This window comes from Chanodichthys erythropterus, chromosome 3 (genome assembly GCF_024489055.1).
Source record: "Chanodichthys erythropterus isolate Z2021 chromosome 3, ASM2448905v1, whole genome shotgun sequence".
Taxonomy (NCBI): domain Eukaryota; kingdom Metazoa; phylum Chordata; class Actinopteri; order Cypriniformes; family Xenocyprididae; genus Chanodichthys; species Chanodichthys erythropterus.
The window spans coordinates 39,901,397-39,922,849 of NC_090223.1; the positions used below are offsets into that span (position 1 = coordinate 39,901,397).

Here is a 21,453-nt window from a genome sequence, read left to right on the forward strand (position 1 = left end):
GGGTGATTGTGCTTTGACTTGGATATCAGACGCAGAAAGAAACCCCATGTAGTTAAGACAATAACTCTGACCAGGCATTCAGGGAACAGTTTTGTTTTGTATAGGCTTCATGCAGCCAAACTCTTTTCGCACACTACTTTGTAATCTTCAGGCTCCTTCAAACTGAAGAGCTGACAGCATTACTGGGTCTGAGAGTCAAGCAAAAACAAAACTGCAAGTGTTATTTTATGCCCTGTGTATTCTTTTAACTTGTAAGATAAACAAAGGAAAATGGCATCAGTCCTACAAGACAATGCAGGTCAGAAATTCTCTATCTAGGCTATCTAATAGTGATTTATATATTTCACTACTACTCTTTAGACTCTAGTATTTATTCATTAGATACTAGCCTACTTTAAAGGATTAGTTCGCTTTCAAATGAAAATTACCCCAATCTTTACTCACCATCAAGCCGTCCTAGGTGCATATGACTCTTTCTTTCTGATGAACACAATCGGAGGAATGATGCATCCGAGCTTTATAATGGCAGTCAGCGAGGATCAATGAAAAAAAGTGTCTCCATCCATCATAAACATATTCCACACGGCTCCGGGGGGTTAATAAAGGCCTTCTGAAGTGAAGCGATGCATTTGTGTGAAAAAAAAACTATCCATATTTAACAAGTTATGAAGTAAAATATCTAGCTTCCACCAGACCGCCTTCCGTATTCAAGTTATGAAGAAACTCTTGCAGTTCAAAAAGCTTACGCTACGTCCTACACCTTCCCTATTCAACTTACGGAAAAAACTTAACTGACCGTTTTTCTTCATTTGAATACGGAAGGAGCTCTGTTAGAAGCTAGATATTTTACTTTGGGTAATTTTCATTTGAAAGTGAACTAATCCTTTAATCCAATAGAGACCTATAGTATCATCACTAGTAGTTTTTACTAATAATCATTCCTTTATTATTTTTTCCAGATTTACTACTTGCATATTAGCACCTGTTTATGAGAAACTAGTATCTATTGTTAGTAACATTTCTTATTTGCTTCATTTTTGGGACATGCAATGACTCCTCAATTGTGCAATTTTGTTAACATCTGTTACTAGTGACAATTTAGCAATGTTTGGAAAAAGGAATAGTTACTCGCCACTATCGGCACTACTAGGGGCAAATGAAGTAGGGACTAATTCAGTACATACATGGATTAGATATTTACTAATTAAAAATAGATACTAGTTCGTTTTAAAGGAGTAAAGTTAAATGGGTTTCCAGTCCAGCTGTAATCCATCTTTGGCAGTTGGGCATAAGGTAGGCTACGAAACAAGATCATAACAAAGTTCCCAGTGGTTCCCAGTCTTATGATACAGTAGTGCCTGAATGTAGACTCGTAGCATGTGGCTGTCAGCACTGGAATAGGGGGGGGTGTTCCTACTCTTTGGGACCGCCCTCTGGATGAAGCGGAGCCATTTACCACAGCAATGTCAGCCCAATCCACGGCTGGGGAAATGCACATTGCGCGCTCCTTGTGTATTTCCATCGCAGCATAGATAATAACGGTTCGGGCACTACGGAGCGATGGCACCGCCGACTGATGCGTCTTCAGCACAGCCTCAAGGATCCCAGGAAAAAACGCTCGTGGGAATTTAAAGGAACATTGATTTTGCTGTATGCATCGCATAAACTCCGCTCACGCCACCAAAACGTGATTGAAGCTGAATTATCTGGTGATGGTTTTCTAGAACAAACTGTTCATTTTTGGCCATCACAACGCAGACTGAAGACTCGATCCATCACCGATGCGTTAATCGCAAGTCAGTCGCAGCGTTGCTTATATTATTATCTTCTCGACATCGGAATAAGAACATCTGTGATTCATAGGAGCCAGCTGCACCAGCTCTATAGTATTCGAGCATCCTTCCGCCAGTGTGCATCATCATCCTCATCATCCTCATCATCGCGCCCTGCAGCTCCATCGCAAGAGGGAGGATCCGCAGAGGAGATCTCCGGGCAACACCACACACACATTCAGAGGATGCTTTGGATGTAAAATAAATAACGATGGGGAAAGATCAGGAATTACTTCAAGCGGTGAAGACTGAGGACCTGATGACGGTGCAGAAGCTCCTGCAGAGGCCCAAACCTGGGAAAGCAAGTAGGTCTTGCTTGATTTTTATTTAGGCTATAAAAAAGCGTTTGCATTATTGCTTGCCATGTTGTCATGGCTGGTAGGCAAGAGAGATCGTAAGTTGTTGGATGTACTTTCTAGTGAGAAGAAGAACACTTGCCCTACCCTTTAATTATGGCTTCATGTTTACGATTTCACTCAAGCTGTTGAAAAGACCAGAATATGTGGTGCTGATGTCCTCTTAAGCTTCCAAACTATCCTAGGTCAATTAGATTGGAGAACAGCTTGGTTTTGTTGGTCCACCAGCTAGACCAGCATGGCAGTTCATTACTGGGCTGAGCCGGGCTTTTTCAGAAGGATAGAGGGGTCCCAATGTTAAATACTGGGATGTTCATATGATTATGGAGCACAACTGAGCAACCTGACATCACATTTTTATTGCAATCAATGATAAATGTTTTCTTTTTTTGAAAGCCCAAAATTTTCACTTGATTTGCAATGTGATTTTGATGTGTTCACCTTCGTAAATGGGCGTTTCAGAGGTTGAATGCTGCTTGGGCATGAAATAAGAGTTATATGAACATTATTGGGGTTGGTTTGTAAGAAAAAAGTCTTTAAAGAGCTAAAAACTTCTAGACAAAGCTGTGTGGTAAACATGAAATATTTTTAGAATCGAGAAATGGGGGGTGTGTGTGTGAGGGGGGTGGTATCATCTGCTTCATGTGGCGAGAAAAACACTCTCCCATTGAGAACTTGATTTGCTTGGCAGGTTCACATTATCGTCTGAAAAGCAAGCGTGAACCTTCATATGCCGACCTGAGCTTCTCATCGATGTTCTGCTTTGAATACCACAAACTGAGGTGGCTGCACCTCAGGATACATCGTGCTGGTCTGCTTTCTATCTCCTCCACCACTGTGACATTACCAACAGCATCTCACACAACAGCTCGACTGAGATTTCTTTGTCTTACGTGCATGTCTGCGCCGAGCATGTTTGGATTGTAATAACCCCGAGGGCTCAAGGCAGAGAGTCACAGCCGTCATGACGCTCTTCTGAGCACCAGGCTGTGTCTCGGCACTCGTCTCCTTTCCCCCCTCTGCCTGTTCTCCAGTGTGGCAGCAGCACACTCCTGCTCAGCTAAACACTGCCCCCTGTAATGATGGGGTGAATGAGCACGAGGTGCATCCACATCACTGCACTTTCACAATAGGAGAGAGAGGAGTGAGCTGCCAGTGAGCTTCATCACTTGGCTTCTTGCCACCGAAGCAACACGTAGTTGTAAGCTGTAAACGATGACAGCTTTTTGACACTGAATATGTGTGATGCTGCTCTGTGGGAAAAGCAAAGTCTTGGAGTATTATCACGTCTTTTATAGTTGGTTATTTCAGGTCATGGTTGATTATTGTAAGTCATTTCACTTATATTATGAAGACTATAGGGCAAGTTCACACTGTGTTTATGAAAATCTGTGTTGACTTCACATGTTCATGTAACATAGTAGAGCTTTCTCACACAAACAATGAATCTGCTTCTTCAAACAGAGAGTGATACGCCTTTGTGAAAGTGTTGGTTAGCTTTTATGTAAAGCTCCACCTCTGTATTGGAAACACAAAGCTACCCAGAAGCCAATTAGTTCCAGTCACAGCAACTGCAGTCTCCTGTTTGGCAGTGATTGGTTGGGCTGGAATCTCTCTGTGCTCTGTAATGAAGTTTTGGTCAATTGACTGAAATGCAGTACCTGCATTTGTTTTGTACAAAAAACCTATTATGATATAAAATCATAGCTTATTAGTTTAAGCCACTATTGACTGTAGCTATGAACAATCAAGTGGCTGACAGCAAGAGCTTTTGGCTTTAAAAATTGGTATATACATTGGTGATTCCAGCATTGTTCTGTGTTTGACAGAAGATGTCAGTTCCCTCATGGGTTTGTAAACGTTTTTAGTATGAATTCAGAGTTTATTTCTGGCTACTAGTTAGTTGCTAGATGTACCTTTTACATTAGTACAGCATTTAATTCAATCATTCAAACCACTTCAGGAGGTGGTCTGAGACACATTTCAAATGAAACTGGACAAGAGTAAATGCATCTAGTTGTTGAAGTCACACATGTAAATTGTAGTCCTCCTAAAATGGTAAAAAAAAATAAATAAACGTGTGACAGCAAGTAACCAGCACCCAATAGCCAAATATGACAGTGCCACATGCAGTTGCATCCTGAAGCTCAACACATAATCATTTTCATCAAAAGTAGTGATACTAAATTATCTTACCAGTGCTAATGCCGCTTTCTCTCCCAATGCAGTCTTTGATGTTGAAATTAACTGATAATAAATAAAATCCAGATCAGATCTGTTGCCTTCATCGACATGGTTGAATTTGCATATAGATATTGCATATCCGAATGAAGATTGGATTTATATTCGTTTTGCGGAGACACATTTGTGTGACTGGTGTAAATGGAGCAGATTTAACAAATCAGATAGCTGATGATCAGTTAAACTGCTTGAAGAATCCATGCATTCATCCATCCATTTACATACCCCTAGCAGAATATGCAAAAATGTTAATCATTTTAACAAAATAAGGATCATGAAAATTGCATGTTATTTTTTTAATTTAGTACTGTCCTGAATAAACTTCAAAAGTTGTAAAAATTTTACTTTTTTTGTCTTCTGGGAAACATGTAAGCATCTTTTGTAGCTTCCGAAGGGCAGTACTAAATGAAAATATCTTTAAACAAAATAAGAAAAACTTGCACATCATCTTCTTGCTCAAAAGTTTTCACCCCCGGCTCTTAATGCATCGTGTTTCCTTCTGGAGCATTAGTGAATGTTTGAACCTTTTGTAATAGTTGTGTCTGAGTCCCTCAGTATGAAAAGATGGATCTCAAAATCATACAGTCACTGCTGGAAAGGATTCAAATATGCAGAAGATGCTGTAAAATCAAAGAATTTGCAGGACCTGTAGGATTTTTCTGAGGAACAGAGCTCAGTTTAACTGTTCAGGACAAACAAGAGACTCATGAACAACCATCACAAAACCCCCCTCCCAAAAAAACAATCGTGGATCATCCAGGTATCCACACTTTTACTCCCGACAGTACTCCTGACAGTACTAAAAAAAATAACATGCAATCTTCATGATCCTTCTAACATTTTTGCATATTCTGCAAGGGGTATGTAAACTTTTGAGCTCAAGTGTATCTTGTAAAATATTGGCAATATGGTGAGATGAGTTCAGACAACATCATAAAACATCTCTCAAAAAGTTAAAGCGAAGCTGCTGGCCGAGCTCAAATTTGCACTCACTGCCAGTCAATATTAAGACAGTGGCTTGGAGCCCTGTAGCTAATCCAAGTAATCATTACTTCCACTGCTTAGTGTGATGATTGAATTACAGTGCAGATGGCTCAGTCGCAGAAGAGAGAGAAAGAAAGGAGGAAAGAGTGCTGGGAGGGAAAGCAAGAGATGCAGAAATAAGACAGCGAAAAGACATCAGTTACTCTTACACAACAAAACTTTTACATCTCACTGGATGGTTTGCCACCTTCAGGGGTTTTCAGTGGTGAGCGTGACTCTAGTGCAGATGTCTCACACAGAAGTGTTCGTTTCTCAAAGGGGGCGAAGCTGCTTTTCTGTTCATTTATCTGCAGCACTGAGGTCTGAATTCTGAGGTGTTAGTGTGTATATGAGCCCAGAGGGAGAGTGAATTGGAAAGAGTGTTTCCAGACGATTTCTGCACAGCATTTTTCCATATATTCAGCACATTCTCCACCTTTTCCACAAGCATTCACTGCAGAACCCTACAGAAAGAACATCTGGAATATAGTATATCTCATTGGAGTAAATTGCTGATTAGTTTCATTAGCATGAAGCGAGTGGAACGTTGCAGAGCGTGACTCAACATACTGATGAAGACATGATGACAGGATGGGTTATCTATTCTCCACCTCTACAACCTGTTCACATATCCCAGCAGCAATTAGAGCTGAGCTATTTTAGCAGTCGAAACATATGGGGTCCCTAAGGAAAAAAAACTCAGATCGTTGTAGGCCTCTCTCACTCTGCTTTCCTCTGCCGGCTTGATTCTGAAGTTTTGGAGTGAAATAAATCTGGTGAGAAAATGAATGTAGGGGTGAAGTGCTAGATGGATGACTGTCAGCTCACAGAAGTACTGATACTGTTGAGATTGGTAGAATGTGGTTGGAGGATTTTTTTAACTGCGTATTCTTAAGCTCAGAGCTGAAACGGGTTAGTCAGGTGGTTGGAAATCATCTGCAGTGGGTCTCCATGAAGACATCCAACATCTGTGTGACCATCCAGGACAAGTCTAAATGAAGTGTAGGTTCTTGACATGACACGCTTTACTAAATGTCCAAGTGTGGCTATCCTAATATCTATCAAGATTGTTAATCAAATGTACTTGAGCTGAATTAAAATACACATTTGTGGTCATCTTCCAGGATGTTTTCTCTTTTTTACACTTAAATGAAATAAAAAATAAAAAAATTAAACTAAATCCTAATTATTAAAACATTTAAAGCAGAGTGAATGCAGAAATGGCAACTGGTTAAGTGTGAAAGTTTTGTATTTGAGAACATTTTTTCAAAGTAAATTTTCCTCTGTATATATACTATAGTATAGTGTTGTGGAGATTATCAGAAACTATACCATTTGGCATCATAATTTAAAATAACCGCAATGACACATTATAAAAATGTCCAAATTTGCTTATATTCACCCTATATTATGAAGGCCATGTATAATGATGAATATTAGGCTGTTAAGATATAAAAGACATTTGTCTAAAAATGGGTTATTTATTTTGATACAATATTGAGCTGAGAAATACTATGTAGTAATGTCATCATTGAAGGACGCTTAAATATATTAAGAGCAGTGGATTTATGCTAGATGATAGTTTCTTATTCTATTATTACCTTATGTAATTAAAAATCATTTGGTGTGATGATATTCAAAATATGCTTTTGAAAGTAAAAAAAAAAAAGAAAAAAAAAAAGAGTACACTAATAACTGGAAATGTGTATGTAAAACGTTTCAAGACTCAATTTCTTAAAGGGATAGTTCACCCAAAAATGAAAATTTGATGTTTATCTGCTTACTCCCAGGGCATCCAAGATGTAGGTGACTTTGTTTCTTCAGTAGAACACAAATAATGATTTTTAACTCCAACCGTTACAGTCTGTCAGTCGTATAATTTTAATTTAACTTGTTAAATATGGATATTTTTTTTACACAAACGCATCGCTTCGCTTCAGAAGGCCTTTATTAACCCCCTGGAGCCGTGTGGAGCACATATTTATGATGGATGGATGAGGATGGAAGCACTTTCTTCAGCTCATACTCATTGATCCCATTCACTGCCACTATAAAACTCGGATGCATCAGGATATTTATTAATATTTCTGCGATTGTGTTCATCAGAAAAAAGAAAGTCATATACACCTGGGATGGCTTGAGGGTGAGTAAAGCTTGGGCTAATTTTCATTTCAAAGTGAACTAATCCTTTAACTGTTGTTAACTAATGTTAATATCATAGAATATATATAATATTATTGTAAAGTACATGTCCATTTCACATTTTGCAAAAGCAGGGATAAAATACAAAAAAAATGAGGTATCAGTTAGCAGTAGTATATGTAACACAACAATAGCTGACTTAGAAAATGTCAACCACTCATTGTCCTGTTTTTGCCTGTGTCCCCTGGAGCATTTACAACACATGACCTTAATCTGGGGACCTGACCCACATAATCCTGAAGGTAGAGGGGGCGGCAGCATTCTTAAGCACATTAACTGTTGCTGATTCCTCTCAGCGTGCTCCTGAACTACTCTGGCATGTATAAATGTGCTTATCACTATCACTTTGATCAGACTCCACAGTATAGTACACATTAAATCTGTTTATGTTTCCTTATAATAGCCTTAAGTGCATAATTGCTGTTTTGATGAAAAACCTGTAGTTTTCATACATAAAAATGAGCAAATTGTCAGTTTAAGAGGTCAAAAAAATTTGTACAGTTCGAAAAGTCTATAAAACCTTGTGCTATTGTGAACATCAATGAGAGGTGTGAAGAGAAACAGAGGATGCTGTTATGTAACCTCACACAATGGAGTCGTGGGTACAGTTGAGGTGGGTGGACAGAGAGAGAGGATGGAAAAAGTGGACTGTGTGTTTTGTCATTTCTCACACGCTGCAGCAGTGCAAAAAAACATTGCCTGAAAACTAACAATATATCTCAACGTTGAAAAAGTAAAATAAATACAACTTTTAATGTACTGCAGCACACATTCATATTGAAATGGTGTATTTTTGTAATCTGTATCAATACTAGATCAAAGTATAGAAAAATACTAGATCCTCTATTTCATCAAAGGTTACTTTTTATATAAAGAGTAATTGAATCAATTTCTAATATTATAAAGTAAGTACTTCCTTACTTTTCTTCTTACATATATTCCATGCCATCACCAGAGATTTTCACATTTTTGCTGAACCTTTGAAAAGTGCACATGGACACACACACACACACACATTATTATTAGTATGGCTTTCTAACGACAGCCACTGGAGAAGTCATTAATCATAATCCTTACTGCAAATAAACAGATTTAATGAGTGACTCACTAAGAGTGACTCAGTAAACCCAATCATACTGAAAATAAACTTGAGAGATATTGAGAATCTTCACATCCAGATGTTGGACTGGGGTGAGCTGTCCGACAGGCAGCTGTGTGTTGAATTGTGGCTGTTGGCTGAGAAATAGTGCAGATGTTTCTTTCTAGAGGCCATATTTGCTGGGCTACAGCAGACGAACGGATCACATATCCAGCAAACCTGAATCCATCTGATCCTTACAGACTCAAGCATGATTAAAGTGCCCATCTGGACTATGAATGAGGAGATCTGGGTGGATATGTGCTCAAAGAAATCTAGCAGCCATTACTATTGGGGAGGAAATTTGCACAATATGGTATCATATAATTTATCTAATTATATATACAGTATATAGATGCATGTTTTATTCAGCAAGGATGCATAAAACAGATCAAAATGAAAGACTTTACCATTGTGCTGTTTCAAATAAATGCTGTTTTGTCATGACAGCTCTCGGGATATTGGTATGATAATTGAATTGAGATTGCGTGGTAATGGATACGACAATGTTAATGTATTTGGTCTTGGCAGAATAGATCTGCTACGCTGCTGCTGCATATCAAGTACAGAGCCTTGCTGTACATTCACAGACATTGCTGTGAGCATGTAAGACATGCTGCTGCTGCTGCACATGTAACATACATGAATTAACCCCCATAGCAGATTCATACAGGTGGAGCTGGGGAAGGAGGAGGGTTCTGAAAGCACACTGCAGACTGCTAACAGCAAACAAAGATGGGGTTTTGCCATTTTGCGTTATAGGAGAAGCACCAAAATAAGTTATGCTGCAGGTTCTGAACAGGTGGGCTGTTCAGGGAACATAATATTCTTCTGACAGAACTTCAGACTGTCAAAATAGTCTCCCACACATTCTCCAAGAGTGTCGTCTCTGCTTTCCTAGCTCCCAACTATAGGATTGTTTCATTTGTCTGATTTTTCTCTTAAATAAACCTCTTGCTGCTCACCAGATCACACTTTCCCAGAGGGGGCGAGTGGAGCCAGGCATTTGTCTCAGCCACGGACCCAGTCTGTTGAGGAAATGGACGTTTTCTTCCCCTTGTGACATTAATCTTCCTCCCAGTGTAGCTCCAAGTTATTTCAATCCAATCTAGTCTGTGAATTAATTCTCTCCACTCAAGCCCACTTTTAATAAATCATAACTTGCACTTTGTGTTTAATCAGTCACACGCATGGCAAAGATTTCACCTTTTTGAACTGTTTTTTTGCCTGTCCTCTTTTAATGATAATGAATTTTCTAATGTATTCCTGATGATGTCATGTATTACATCCCTGTCAAGCAGAGGGGATAAAAACACATCTTCCCAAGCTTTTCCATTTGAAGAGCTTTTCCATTTTTTTTTCTCCATTTGACCTTTTTTGTCTTATCTCACCATGCACAGACCATCGAAAAAGCTTGCCTGTAATTATGGATCTAACTGAACTTTATGATAAAAAGTTTTGGAATGCCCTTTAAAGGGTTAGTTCATCCAAAAATGAAAATTCTGTCATTAATTACTCAGCCTCAAGTCGTTCCACACCTGTAAGACCTTCGTTCATCTTCAGAACACAAATTAAGATATTTTTGATGAAATTCGATGGCTCAGTGATGTCTGCATTGCCAGCAAGACAATTAACACTTTCAGATGCCCAGAAAGCTACTAAAGACATATTTAAAACAGTTCATGTGATTCTTAGTGTTAATTATCTTGCTGTCAATAGAGGCTTCACTGAGCCATCGGATTTCATCAAAAATATCTTAATATGTGTTCTGAAGATGAACGAAGGTCTTACAGGTGTGGAACGACATGAGGGTGACTAAAAAATGACATAATTTTCATTTTTGGATGAATTAACCCTTTAAGATCCATCTTTAATCTGGTCAGAACTACATCTTGGCACTGAATGTTGAAAAAAAAAAAACCTCATTTGTCTTAATTAAGTTCAAAGAATTGTTCTACTATCATTGTTCCCATAGTAGTGAAAGGGTTTGTAGATGCTTTGATGAGAACAATCAGTAGGATGTTTGCATAAAGTCCATTTTCTTTGTGTTGTCTGATGTTGAAGGTCAAAATATCATGGAGACAGTCTACAGTCGACAACTAAAACCTGTTCACATTAATTAAATCCCTGGAGGTCATTGAGTTGTTGTGCTATTGGTTTTTAGTAGGTGTTCATAATCCATGTCAACAGTATCTGCACTGCCATTAGTAGTCACCTCATACAGTATATTGTGTCGCTACTCATTTGTATAAAGTTCAGATTGCTTATGTCACAAAAAATGTAATTCAGACACTTTGTCTTTGCAAATGACTGTCAGTGTGAAATTCCCTTTAAGACATAATCTCCTGTCAGGTTGATTCTTAAGAGTGCTTTAAAAGAATCGGCAGTAAGAATTAGCTCCATCGGCTCCCTTCAGTACTGACACTGATGAAATGCACTGATGATCTTCTGCTAGTCATAAAACAGTGATTTGTGTTTCTGTGGAATCATTGTAGATTTTTCCGGAGTTTTACCCATTATGATTGTGTTCATACATGGTCATAATACATCTTATTTTGTAAAAATGCATGTTTCCATACTGTATGTGGCTACGTTGTGGCTCACAATACTTGGCTTTGCCAAACCAACATGGTACAATTACTCGTGGAAAACTGAATGATTTATAAGATTTCATTTCCCTCCACACTTAAGGCCTCTTGATTGATAATGGTACTGTAACTGCAATGGTAACTATTAATATCCACACCATTTAGGGATAATGCTCTGTTTATTATAAGCGCACGCTGCAGTTTTGTCATCTGCCACTTGAAATGCTTCAGTAAAGTAGGGTGAATTCTGATTGGCTGTCTGTGTTTTATCACTCAACCTGGAAAAATGGTTTGAAAGTGATTCCAACGATATCGTTCATCTGTGTCATTACTGTTATACCTGCGGTGCGGTGCGGTGCTAACAACCACCAAAATAGAAAAAGAAAAATTTGATCTAGGTTGGAAACTATACTAACATTTAGTTTGAAAGCTCCGCTGTTTAATGTTTAATGTCATGTTCACCTTTGCATCATTTACAGTCAGAGATGTCCATTGAGAAAAGGGTTTATCTTGTATTTGGATTTCTGCACTAAGGATTAAAATCTACAACCGGTTATTATAGAGAATTAATTTCATGCCTATTTTCCCAGAGACTCTAATATCTCACCTCTCATCAGGTTCTGCAGGTTGAGGATGTTTCCCAGCAATCATAGCAACACTAGCCCACTTGTGGACTGTTCGCTGTCCTAAAGAGATCGGTTCAAAGATCAGGCTGATTCTCCTGTGTGTGTGCTAATGGTGCCCAACAGGGCAGCAGAGAGCAGGCAGATGGTGCCAGGGTTTACAGGTGCCACGCTGTGAGAGTGGACCTGGCAGAGATTAGGGAGCGCTCGTGTTGGGACACCCAGGATGAAGATAAAAGTTGTCCATTGCTCTTGTTGCTGTCTGCTATGGAGATTCTCATATATTTTTTGTCTCGTTCAGCTCTGTGGCAGTGATAAAGTTTGATGCATACTGCATTGAGCTGAGCATACATTCCTCCAGACTGTGGCGTCAGTCAGGAGTAGCTCTGGATAACAGATGCCTTGTCCTGGGGATCTGTCAGACCCATCCATGCTTTTCTTATCAGTTGCTATCTCTCTCTCTCTCTCAAACAGATGCCTTCGTCCTGCAGTGATGTGTGGGTAGAGAAGACCCTCCAGCACAAAAGTATACTTGACATTTTTTGTTGAATCTGTAATTTTCCTAGCTTTCAACAAAGGCAGCTTTAAGTCTCATATTTGAAGTCAGCATGAAATGGAAGTTGAGATCGCTTTTCTTCCCTATTGTGATGTATAACTGAGTGAAATGACTTCTGAAATGAGAAAAAAATATAACAATTGTCAAGTTTGATTTTGTGGTGACTTTAAAGAAATAGTTCGTAGTCAAAAATGAATAATTCTGTCATTATTTACTTCCCCTCATGTCATTTCAAACCGATATGATCTTCTGTAATCTTCCCTTTCAATAGGCTGTTAAATGGTGGGCTGTTGCAATGTGAAACTCAAGGCCTTTATTTGTGAATGAATCTTTCAGACCAGTTTTGTGAACTGGATCAATTGATTTATTAAAAAGATCAGACTCAAAAGAATGTTTCAATGTTACATCCTGGCAAACTTTGCAAAGCCATATGTGAATGTATTGAGTGTTTCCCATGGATGTGTTTGAGTGTCTGTCTAAAGGCCCAGATATACTTACAGCAAAGTTCTTTTTCGTTCTTCGCTTAGGGGTAAAAAGAAGTTCGAAATACGTGAGCAGGGATACCTGTTAGCAAACATCCCAATGCCGCCCACACTGCTGAGAGCGGCATTTAGATGAATATGTGTGCTGCGCTTTTTACACAACAAAATGAAGAAACAACAGTCATTTTTTTAAGGCATAAGAATCTGATCATAGCAATGTGGATTTGTTTGCACGGCCTCTGCAATTTGGTACTCTATTAAAGTCACGTCACATTTATTCATAAAGCACTTTATACAATAGGTTACTTACAATCAATCACCTTTACAGTATTAAACATGAAAACTAGTGCCAGTATCTCATTAAATCAGAATTACAACCTCATTTTCTAGTATAAAGCGGCTTTCCAGTATGTTCATGTTTTCGCTTGCGGACGTCTGACCTTGACAGACTGAACAGAAGAAATGAACCAAAGAAGAGCCTCAGAGCACACCTGCCGAGTACGTTATCATCACGGAACAACGGAAGTACGAATGTTTTTACCAGTCGGAGCGAGCTTTTCCAGAAAGTTTGCTTAAGCAAGCTGTTTCGAACCCCCAACGAACTTAGTTATGGCCTGACTTTGTTCAAAATAAAGTCACATCAGTTCATTCTTCGATTTCTTTTTAAGTACTTTACAGTAGCTTGCTCACAAATTGGACCTACTACTTATGAATGTGGTAAGAAGAGCTAGAACTGAATAATAATTTTGGCCTGTTTCTCAAAAAACTATTCTTTGGCTTCAAAAGACTTGAAATATAATGCGTGTGTTATATGGAAACTTTTCATTCTTTCACCTTTTGTGTCCTGCAAAAGAAAGAAATTGATCAGTTTTGAAACAACATGAGGGTGAGTAAATGCTGACAGAATTATCATTTTTGGGTGAACTATGGATTTAAAACCATAAATCACATAAGGAGGAGTTAGTTCTACTCTTCTGGGAAATAGCAAGTTACAGTCGTTTTTGACAGTAGATATCCTTAAATGTATCTCAATAAATTCATATATGACCTTTGCAAGAAAAGTGTGCCAGAATGTAACAGTCGGCCGACTGCTGTCATTATTCTTATTAATAATGTTTCACAGCTAACATTTGAAATACCATATTCCCACACTCATTTATACTGTGGTGTGTCTTTTGACTCTCATTGTGTGTCTGCTCACCCCACCCTCAGACCTATATCCATGGAGATTACTTACAAAAATGGGTTATAGTGGCAACTTGCATTTCCAGTTTCAGCTATAGTGTAAGTCTCATTGTCAGTGCCTTGTTTGGATAGATGAGAAGCCACACTGATAGCTCTGCATGAATATATGATTAGGAAAGTACTGCCAGCTCCTTACCAACATCAGACTATCAGCGTCTGCTATCTTAGAGCACAACTCCAGCTGCTAGCTAAAGTACAGTGTTAAGCTTAAGTGGAGGCACTTCAGGAGTTTGACGAGGTCTATGAGCGGGAACACACTGCAGTGGATGGGAGCTGTGCTGTAGAGTCCACTGGAGTCCACTGGAAGATAAGGGAATACTATCCTTTAACTAGCCTTTCACTCTTTTCTGGTCATTATTCACAACACAAGATGCAACTTAACACATGGGTCACATTCAGCTGTTTTGTTTTGTTTTGTTTTGTTTTGTTTTGTTTTGTTTTGTTTTGTTTTGTTTTGTTTTGTTTTGTTTTGTTTTGTTTTGTTTTGTTTTTTGTTTTGTTTTGTGGCACTGCTTGGCTCAGTAGAAAATCGTAAATGGATCAATAGATAAGTTAAAGGGTTAGTTCACCCAAAAATGAAAATTCTGTCATTTATGACTCAACCACATGTCGTTCCACACCCATAAGACCTTCGTTCATCTTCAGAACACAAATTAAGATATTTTTGATGAAATCTGATGGCTCAGTGAGTCCTGCATTGACAGCAAGATAATTAACACTTTCAGATGCCCAGAAAGCTACTAAAGACATATTTAAAACAGTTCATGTGACTACAGTGGTTCAACCTTAATGTTATGAAGCGACAAGAATACTTTTCGTGCACCAAAAAACAGATAACGGCTGTTTCTCAATATGCGTTCTTCAGCGATCTTGCGTCCTTGTGTTCTTGCTTTACGTCATCATCAACCGTCGAAGTTCATTCCAATACTCAAGAACGCAAGAACGGAGGACGCATGAAAGTACCCGGATGTGTTCTTGATATCGAGGATGCATCGAATGCAAACTTGAGGGAATCGAACCGTTAAAAATCCCAGAAGACGCTGCGGCGGTCGATGTACGGAAGCCTGTAAGCTTTGAAGTTCTCGTGAGATTCCAGCTACAAGCTCGCAAATACGTGACGGCTCGTGAAAATAAACCGTTTGTTTTGCTTAATTTTAATAAAATGATAACCTGAAGAAAGCCTGCAGTATTTTTATTGACATATAAAAAATAATCTTAACATTGACAAAGCATAACAGCCAAAGGCTACTCATTTTCATAAATACACGTGGTGAAATAAAAAGATAATTATATGAAAACAATGTCTATAATTATATGAAATATTTTTTTTTTTGAACAGGTTATGACATTTGTTTGTGATGTTATGTTGTATTTACTGTGCATTAGCCACTTATAATATGCTGGGACGGTCAGTTGGTCAGTTGAGCAACAAGACCGCAGCACATCTCAATTCTCAAATGATGGGCGCGTGACTTTGTCAGTTTGATACACACTCAAACACTGATTCGAAACAAAAGAAGCAGTGTTTTGAAATCGCCCATCACTAGATATTGTTGAATAAAGTTGTTATTTTGTTTTTGTTTAATTTTTTAGGTGAACTAACCCTTTAAAGTAATTGAAAAAAAAACTGTTTACATTTTTGTATCATTATTTTTATTTTAGTAAATGAAAACTTAATAATTATGCATGTTTTTATTAATTGATTTCTTTGATAAAATTGTAAATTTGAATACATTTTGTCACATGTCCAAAATGCTTCATTGATTTAAAAAAAATTCTAATTAACTAATTGTGTTTTTTTGATCTACTCAAATAATTATTAAATGTCACAGTAGGGCAGAGTAAATATGATGTAACTGTAGGTTGTTTGTGATGATTGACAGATTATAACCACAATAGTTTGCTTCACATGTAAAACACTAGATTTCTAATGGTTGATGTCCTGAGGACAAGATGAGTTCCATAGTCCTTCCAGCCAACGATTAATCAGCTGGGTTTGAGTGTCTGCTGATGCAGCGTTATAGCACTTCATTACATGGATGAGTGGTCTTAATCTATCCTGCCAGTCCTTAAACCACAGAGTCCTCATTATTGCTACTCCACAGGCTCAGCCTCCTCTCTCAGTATCCATCCTGCAAGACCACCGCCTTAATCTCAGGCCAATATGCCATTTCCTCCAATACAAATGTTGGCCCGATTCCATATTCACTGGCTAACTGTGTTTTTTGGAAATGGGAGCGGGTTTGAGTAGTACTGACCCCCTATCCTGTGCAGCACAATGCAAGAAGCCCTATCATAGACAGGAAGGACTTTGGTTCCTGGCACAAGGAAAAAGCTCTTTGTGTTCTCAGACCAAGCGAGGAAAGGAGCTCGAATCTCCCTGCTGGAGGAGATTAGGCCCTGGAAGAGTTTCAAGAGCAGGGCGGTTTTAGTGGCACTTTCGTTCTGGGAGTCATTTTCTTCATATATCCATGTGTTGTGTGTAGCATTTCATCCTGTAATTCCCTCATGTTGGATTTGTTTACTCCTTCTGTGACAGGAAATTTGTAAAAAATGGATAGTTGACCCAAAAATCTCTCATTATTTAGTCTTTACTGATCTTTAGAACTTTAGAACAATAGTGAAAAAAGTACTGACAAAAATATTTGAAGAGTTGTTTGATTTCATAGAGACATAAAAGATGTATCATGATGATAAACAAAAATTGTTTATCAAAAAACAAAAAAATATGTTTCAGTTTGACATGCAGTTTTATGTTGCACCTTATATTTAACTATAATAAAATTATAGTTAATAATAAAAATTAAATAAAATTATATGTAATTTTAATCCAAATAAAATGTAATGAACGAATATGACATGGCAAAATATTGTATAAATTTATTGGGCCAAAAGGCAAAAATTGTGACAAAAAAAAAAAAAAAAAAAATGTTTTGACACTTATCCAAGTGGTTTCATCTGTTATGAAGTGATGGTGGAGATTCCCTGGCACTGAACCTCATCGCACATCACAACGTCATAATACTCATGAATCGCTGCAGGAGTTGCCTCCAGATGGTGTGCATCACAATCACTGTGTGAAATAGGGCAAATTTGCTGGGGTAAAGATGAAAGGACGACATTATTAGTAGCTGACAAGTGGTCCCGCAGGCCCACCCTGGTTCAGAGATGATTTCATCTTTACCCTGGCAGTCAGCAGCTTTTGTAGACTTAAGATTTGTACGTTTAGCCCATAGCATGTGAGTATAAAGCAGCTGCATTTGGGACCCTTAAATAAAAAGGAGATGTCTAATCTCAAAAAGTGAACAGTTGGCATCACAGAGAGAAAAGGCCTCTGCTTTCTTTTTGGCACTGAAACGGTTGACAGTGTCCTGTCCTTAGATTTGTGCCTCCTCAGAGGAACGTTTCCAACACAATTCCCATTAAACGGATGCCTTCATTATGACAATAACTTGGATAAGTTTTCTATGTCTATATATCTTGTCAACTAATGGAATTTATGATTGCTGATGGATGGCTTCTGCTCGGGGTGACCTCCGGTGTTGGCTCCTCGCTGACATTTGTCGAGCGCTCTGTAATGGAAACTGAGTGTCAGTATTTTGAAATAATTTTGACGGATTGCACATAACAAGCCAAATCCTGCTAACATGCATTTCAGGGAGGCACAATAAGTAGAGCTAGATGCAAAAAGAAGCCTGCAGGCCATTCAGAATGATTTTAAAGAGATAGTTCACAGAAAAATGAAAATTCTGTTAATATGTTTTAATCTGTTCTAATATGACTGGAAGTTTCTTTTCCCCACCCCAAGTAGTTAAAGAGTTAGTTCACCCCAAAATGAAATTTCTGTCATTAATTACTCACCGTCATGTCGTTCCACACCCGTAAGACCTTCATTCATCTTCAAAACACAAATTAAGATATTTTTGATGAAATCCAAGAGGTTTTTTATCTCCCATAGAAAGCTACGAAATTACCAAATCTGTTGGTAAACACTCTGTTCAGACGTAAACACGGAAGCTCTGTGCTGCGTTCACTGCGCCAACTGCGTAACAGACTTACGGAAGAGGAAAAATTGTTGAATACAGTCATTGTGTTTGTTTTGTTTTTGCACACAAAAAGTATTCTTGTCACTTTCTACCATTACACTGCGTTCCAAATTATTATGCAATTGACATATCAGTGAGATTTCAGTAGAATAAACGTTTAGATTTTAGTTTTTCTAAGAAAATGTTTGTTTGTTTATTTATCCATGTCTTTTTAGATAGCTGGTATCAATCTCAGATAAAATAATTTGTCAGATCTATGGAAACCCTACTTAGAGGTTGTTTCACATTATTAAGCAAGTCACAGTTCTCATGCAATATGGGGAGGAAGAAAGATCTTTCTGAAGATGAAAAGCATGAAATGGTGCAATGTTGTGCAAAAGGCATGAAAACAACTAATATTGTGTGAAACTGAATGGAGATGATCAAATTATCATAAGATTTGTGAGTGATTTAGAGCACAGCAGAACTCGGTCAGATAAAGGCTTATTAATGAAAGTTCCTGTCAAAAAATTAATTGTATTAAAAGGGCAGCTATAAAAAAAGCCGGTGTTGAGCAGCAAACAGGTATTTGAAGCTGCTGGTGTCTCTGGAGTCTCAAGAAGCTCTCCATGATGGCTGGCAGTTGTCTGTAAAGATGCATTTTAGACACCACTAACCAAACCTCACAAAAAGAAACATTAACAGTGGTAATTATGATAATTCGATAATCTCCATTCAGTTTCACAAAATATTAGTTGTTTTCATGCCTTTTGCACAATATTGCACCGTTTCATGCTTTTCATCTTCAGAAAGATCTTTCTTCCTCCCCATATTGCATGAGAACCGTAACTTGCTTAATAATGTGGAACAACCTCTAAGTAGGGTTTCCATAGATCTGACAAATTATTTTGTCTGAGATTGATACCAGTTATCTAAAAAGACATGGATAAATAAACAAACAAACATTTTCTTATAAAAACTAAAATCTGAATGTTTATTCTACTGAAATCTTACTGATATGTCACTTGCATAATAATTTGGAACACGGTGTAAAGGGCACCTATTATGCCCCATTTTACAAGATGTAAAATAAGTCTCTGATGTCCCCAGAGTGTGTTTGTAAAGTTTTAGCTCAAAATACCCCATAGATAATTTTTTATAGCATGTTAAAGGGCACATATTATGCCCATTTTACAAGATGTAATATTGGTCTTGGGTGTCCCCAGAATGTATTTGTGAAGTTTCAGCACAAAATACCCCACAGTTAATTTATTATAATCATTTGAAAATGTCATTTTTGGGGCCTGTTTTAAAAAGAGCTGTTTTGGTGTGTACCACCTTAAATATAAATGAGCTGCATATCCCCGCCTTGCCTTTGGATGAGGGCGTAACTTGCATACCTATGGTAGAAGCAGAATGGCTGAGAATGAGAGACCCGCTGTTTTGTATGGCATTCAGCCGTACATGTTTGAACCGGAATCAGACCCAGATGATGAAGAGACTCCGGCAGAAGAAACACAATTGAGAATGGAGCAGGATGTCTCTGAATGGTTATTTGATACATTTATGTACTTATAGAGTTTTAATCGCGTCCCCTTTGCAATTATGGATGTGCAACACACACACACACACACACACACATAACGTTACATAACGTTCGTGCAATTTTTTGAAACTACAAACACAAATACGGTGATAACGTTTGCTAAGTACGTTGGATACACACTATACAAACAAGGTTTAAATTATATACACAGACATTCTACGACGACGACAACAACTTTAGACGCATTTGTTACTGAATTGGCTGACATCGACTGAAATGACTATTTGCTCAAAAAACATTAAATACACTTACTTCTTCTGGAGGTGACGTTGGATCGCGAACAGTAGGCAACGATCCACACTTGAGGATTAACTTTGAAGCAAGACCTGCTTTGAATTGACCCTCGTTCTCAAAACAGTCAGTCAAAAAATGATTCGCGCAAACATAAACGTATTTTGGAATTTTGAGTGGCGCCTTTCCTTCGTAAATAAAATCCATCCACTGCGTTTTCAGTGGCTCTGATGTCGGAAGTAAGTGAAAACTACTATGTTCATTATTACATCCCACAACAGAACACTTATGTTTCTTAGGAGACATTACCGGCTGTCGTTGAAACAATGGAGGATGGTTGACAGATCACCGACGGCGGGGTTTATGCCAAAACCAGATTGTCAATCAAACCACGTGGGTGGGGCTTAGCGCAATTCTACGTCACAGTGAGAGCAATCTTAGAATAGGACGTTCTGAGACAGTGCTTATGAATTATTGAGATTGTAAAAAAACCACTGGGTGGATTTTTCTCATTCTAGGGTGGTTTTGCTCACACACTGCCAACACACATTTATGGTCAAACACCATGTAAAAGTGAATTTTGCATAATAGGTGCCCTTTAAAATTGCCACTTTTTGGGATTGAGCAAAAACGAGCCGTTTCAGTGTGTGCCCTTTAAATGCAAATGAGCTGCTGCGATCGGCCTAATAGAGGGCGCAGCTTCAAGAGCTCATTCTCTGCTGTCAGGAGTCAGTCTGGATGCACCATAATGTCAGAAACTGTGAATATATGCTGCATGGAGATAGAACAAGTATAGTTTAGTTTAATTATAGTTATAAAATATATTGTCTTGTTTTTATCCACTATATTAGTACAAGCCTGTACCTGACCCCGTTCAACTTTATGACGTTTGAAAATATGAAGCGCCGGTTTTCACTCTAGAAAATCTCTGTAAGAGCTTAATAAAACAGTGCGTGTGTGCATTAAAATATTATCCATAAACTCTCTCTCTCTCCCTTGCATTAGTACACAGAAACACTCGTTACAACTAACAGTGAACAAATATATAAAGACCTTATGCCTTTTTGGGTGGTTTTTTAATAAATTGGTAAACTTTATATCTGTAACGTAAAATCAACTCCGATGATCTGTAATAAAGTGCTCTCACCTTCATTACTGCCATATCCAGTATCTCTCTGGAGGCTGTATGTTTTGTATTGTCCCTTTGTATTGACATTCGCTCACAAAGCAGTCCGGTGTGAAATGATTCGCGCAGACATAAGCGAATTACGGCAGAACTGAGGGAGCATTTTTCTGGAAAACCAA

General features: G+C 38.2%; 1 protein-coding gene across 6 annotated transcripts in view; it reads left to right on the plus strand.

Moving 5' to 3' along the window:
• The first annotated feature begins 1,467 nt into the window (after window positions 1-1,467).
• caskin1 (CASK interacting protein 1) overlaps window positions 1,468-21,453 on the plus strand; it is a 107,088-nt gene continuing 87,102 nt past the window's right edge. For all 6 annotated transcript variants that reach the window (XM_067382241.1, XM_067382243.1, XM_067382247.1 and 3 more), the window contains exon 1: window positions 1,468-2,137. In XM_067382241.1, the coding sequence (XP_067238342.1) occupies window positions 2,044-2,137 (94 nt within the window). In that variant the 5' untranslated portion in view covers window positions 1,468-2,043. The remainder of the gene's footprint in view (window positions 2,138-21,453) is intronic.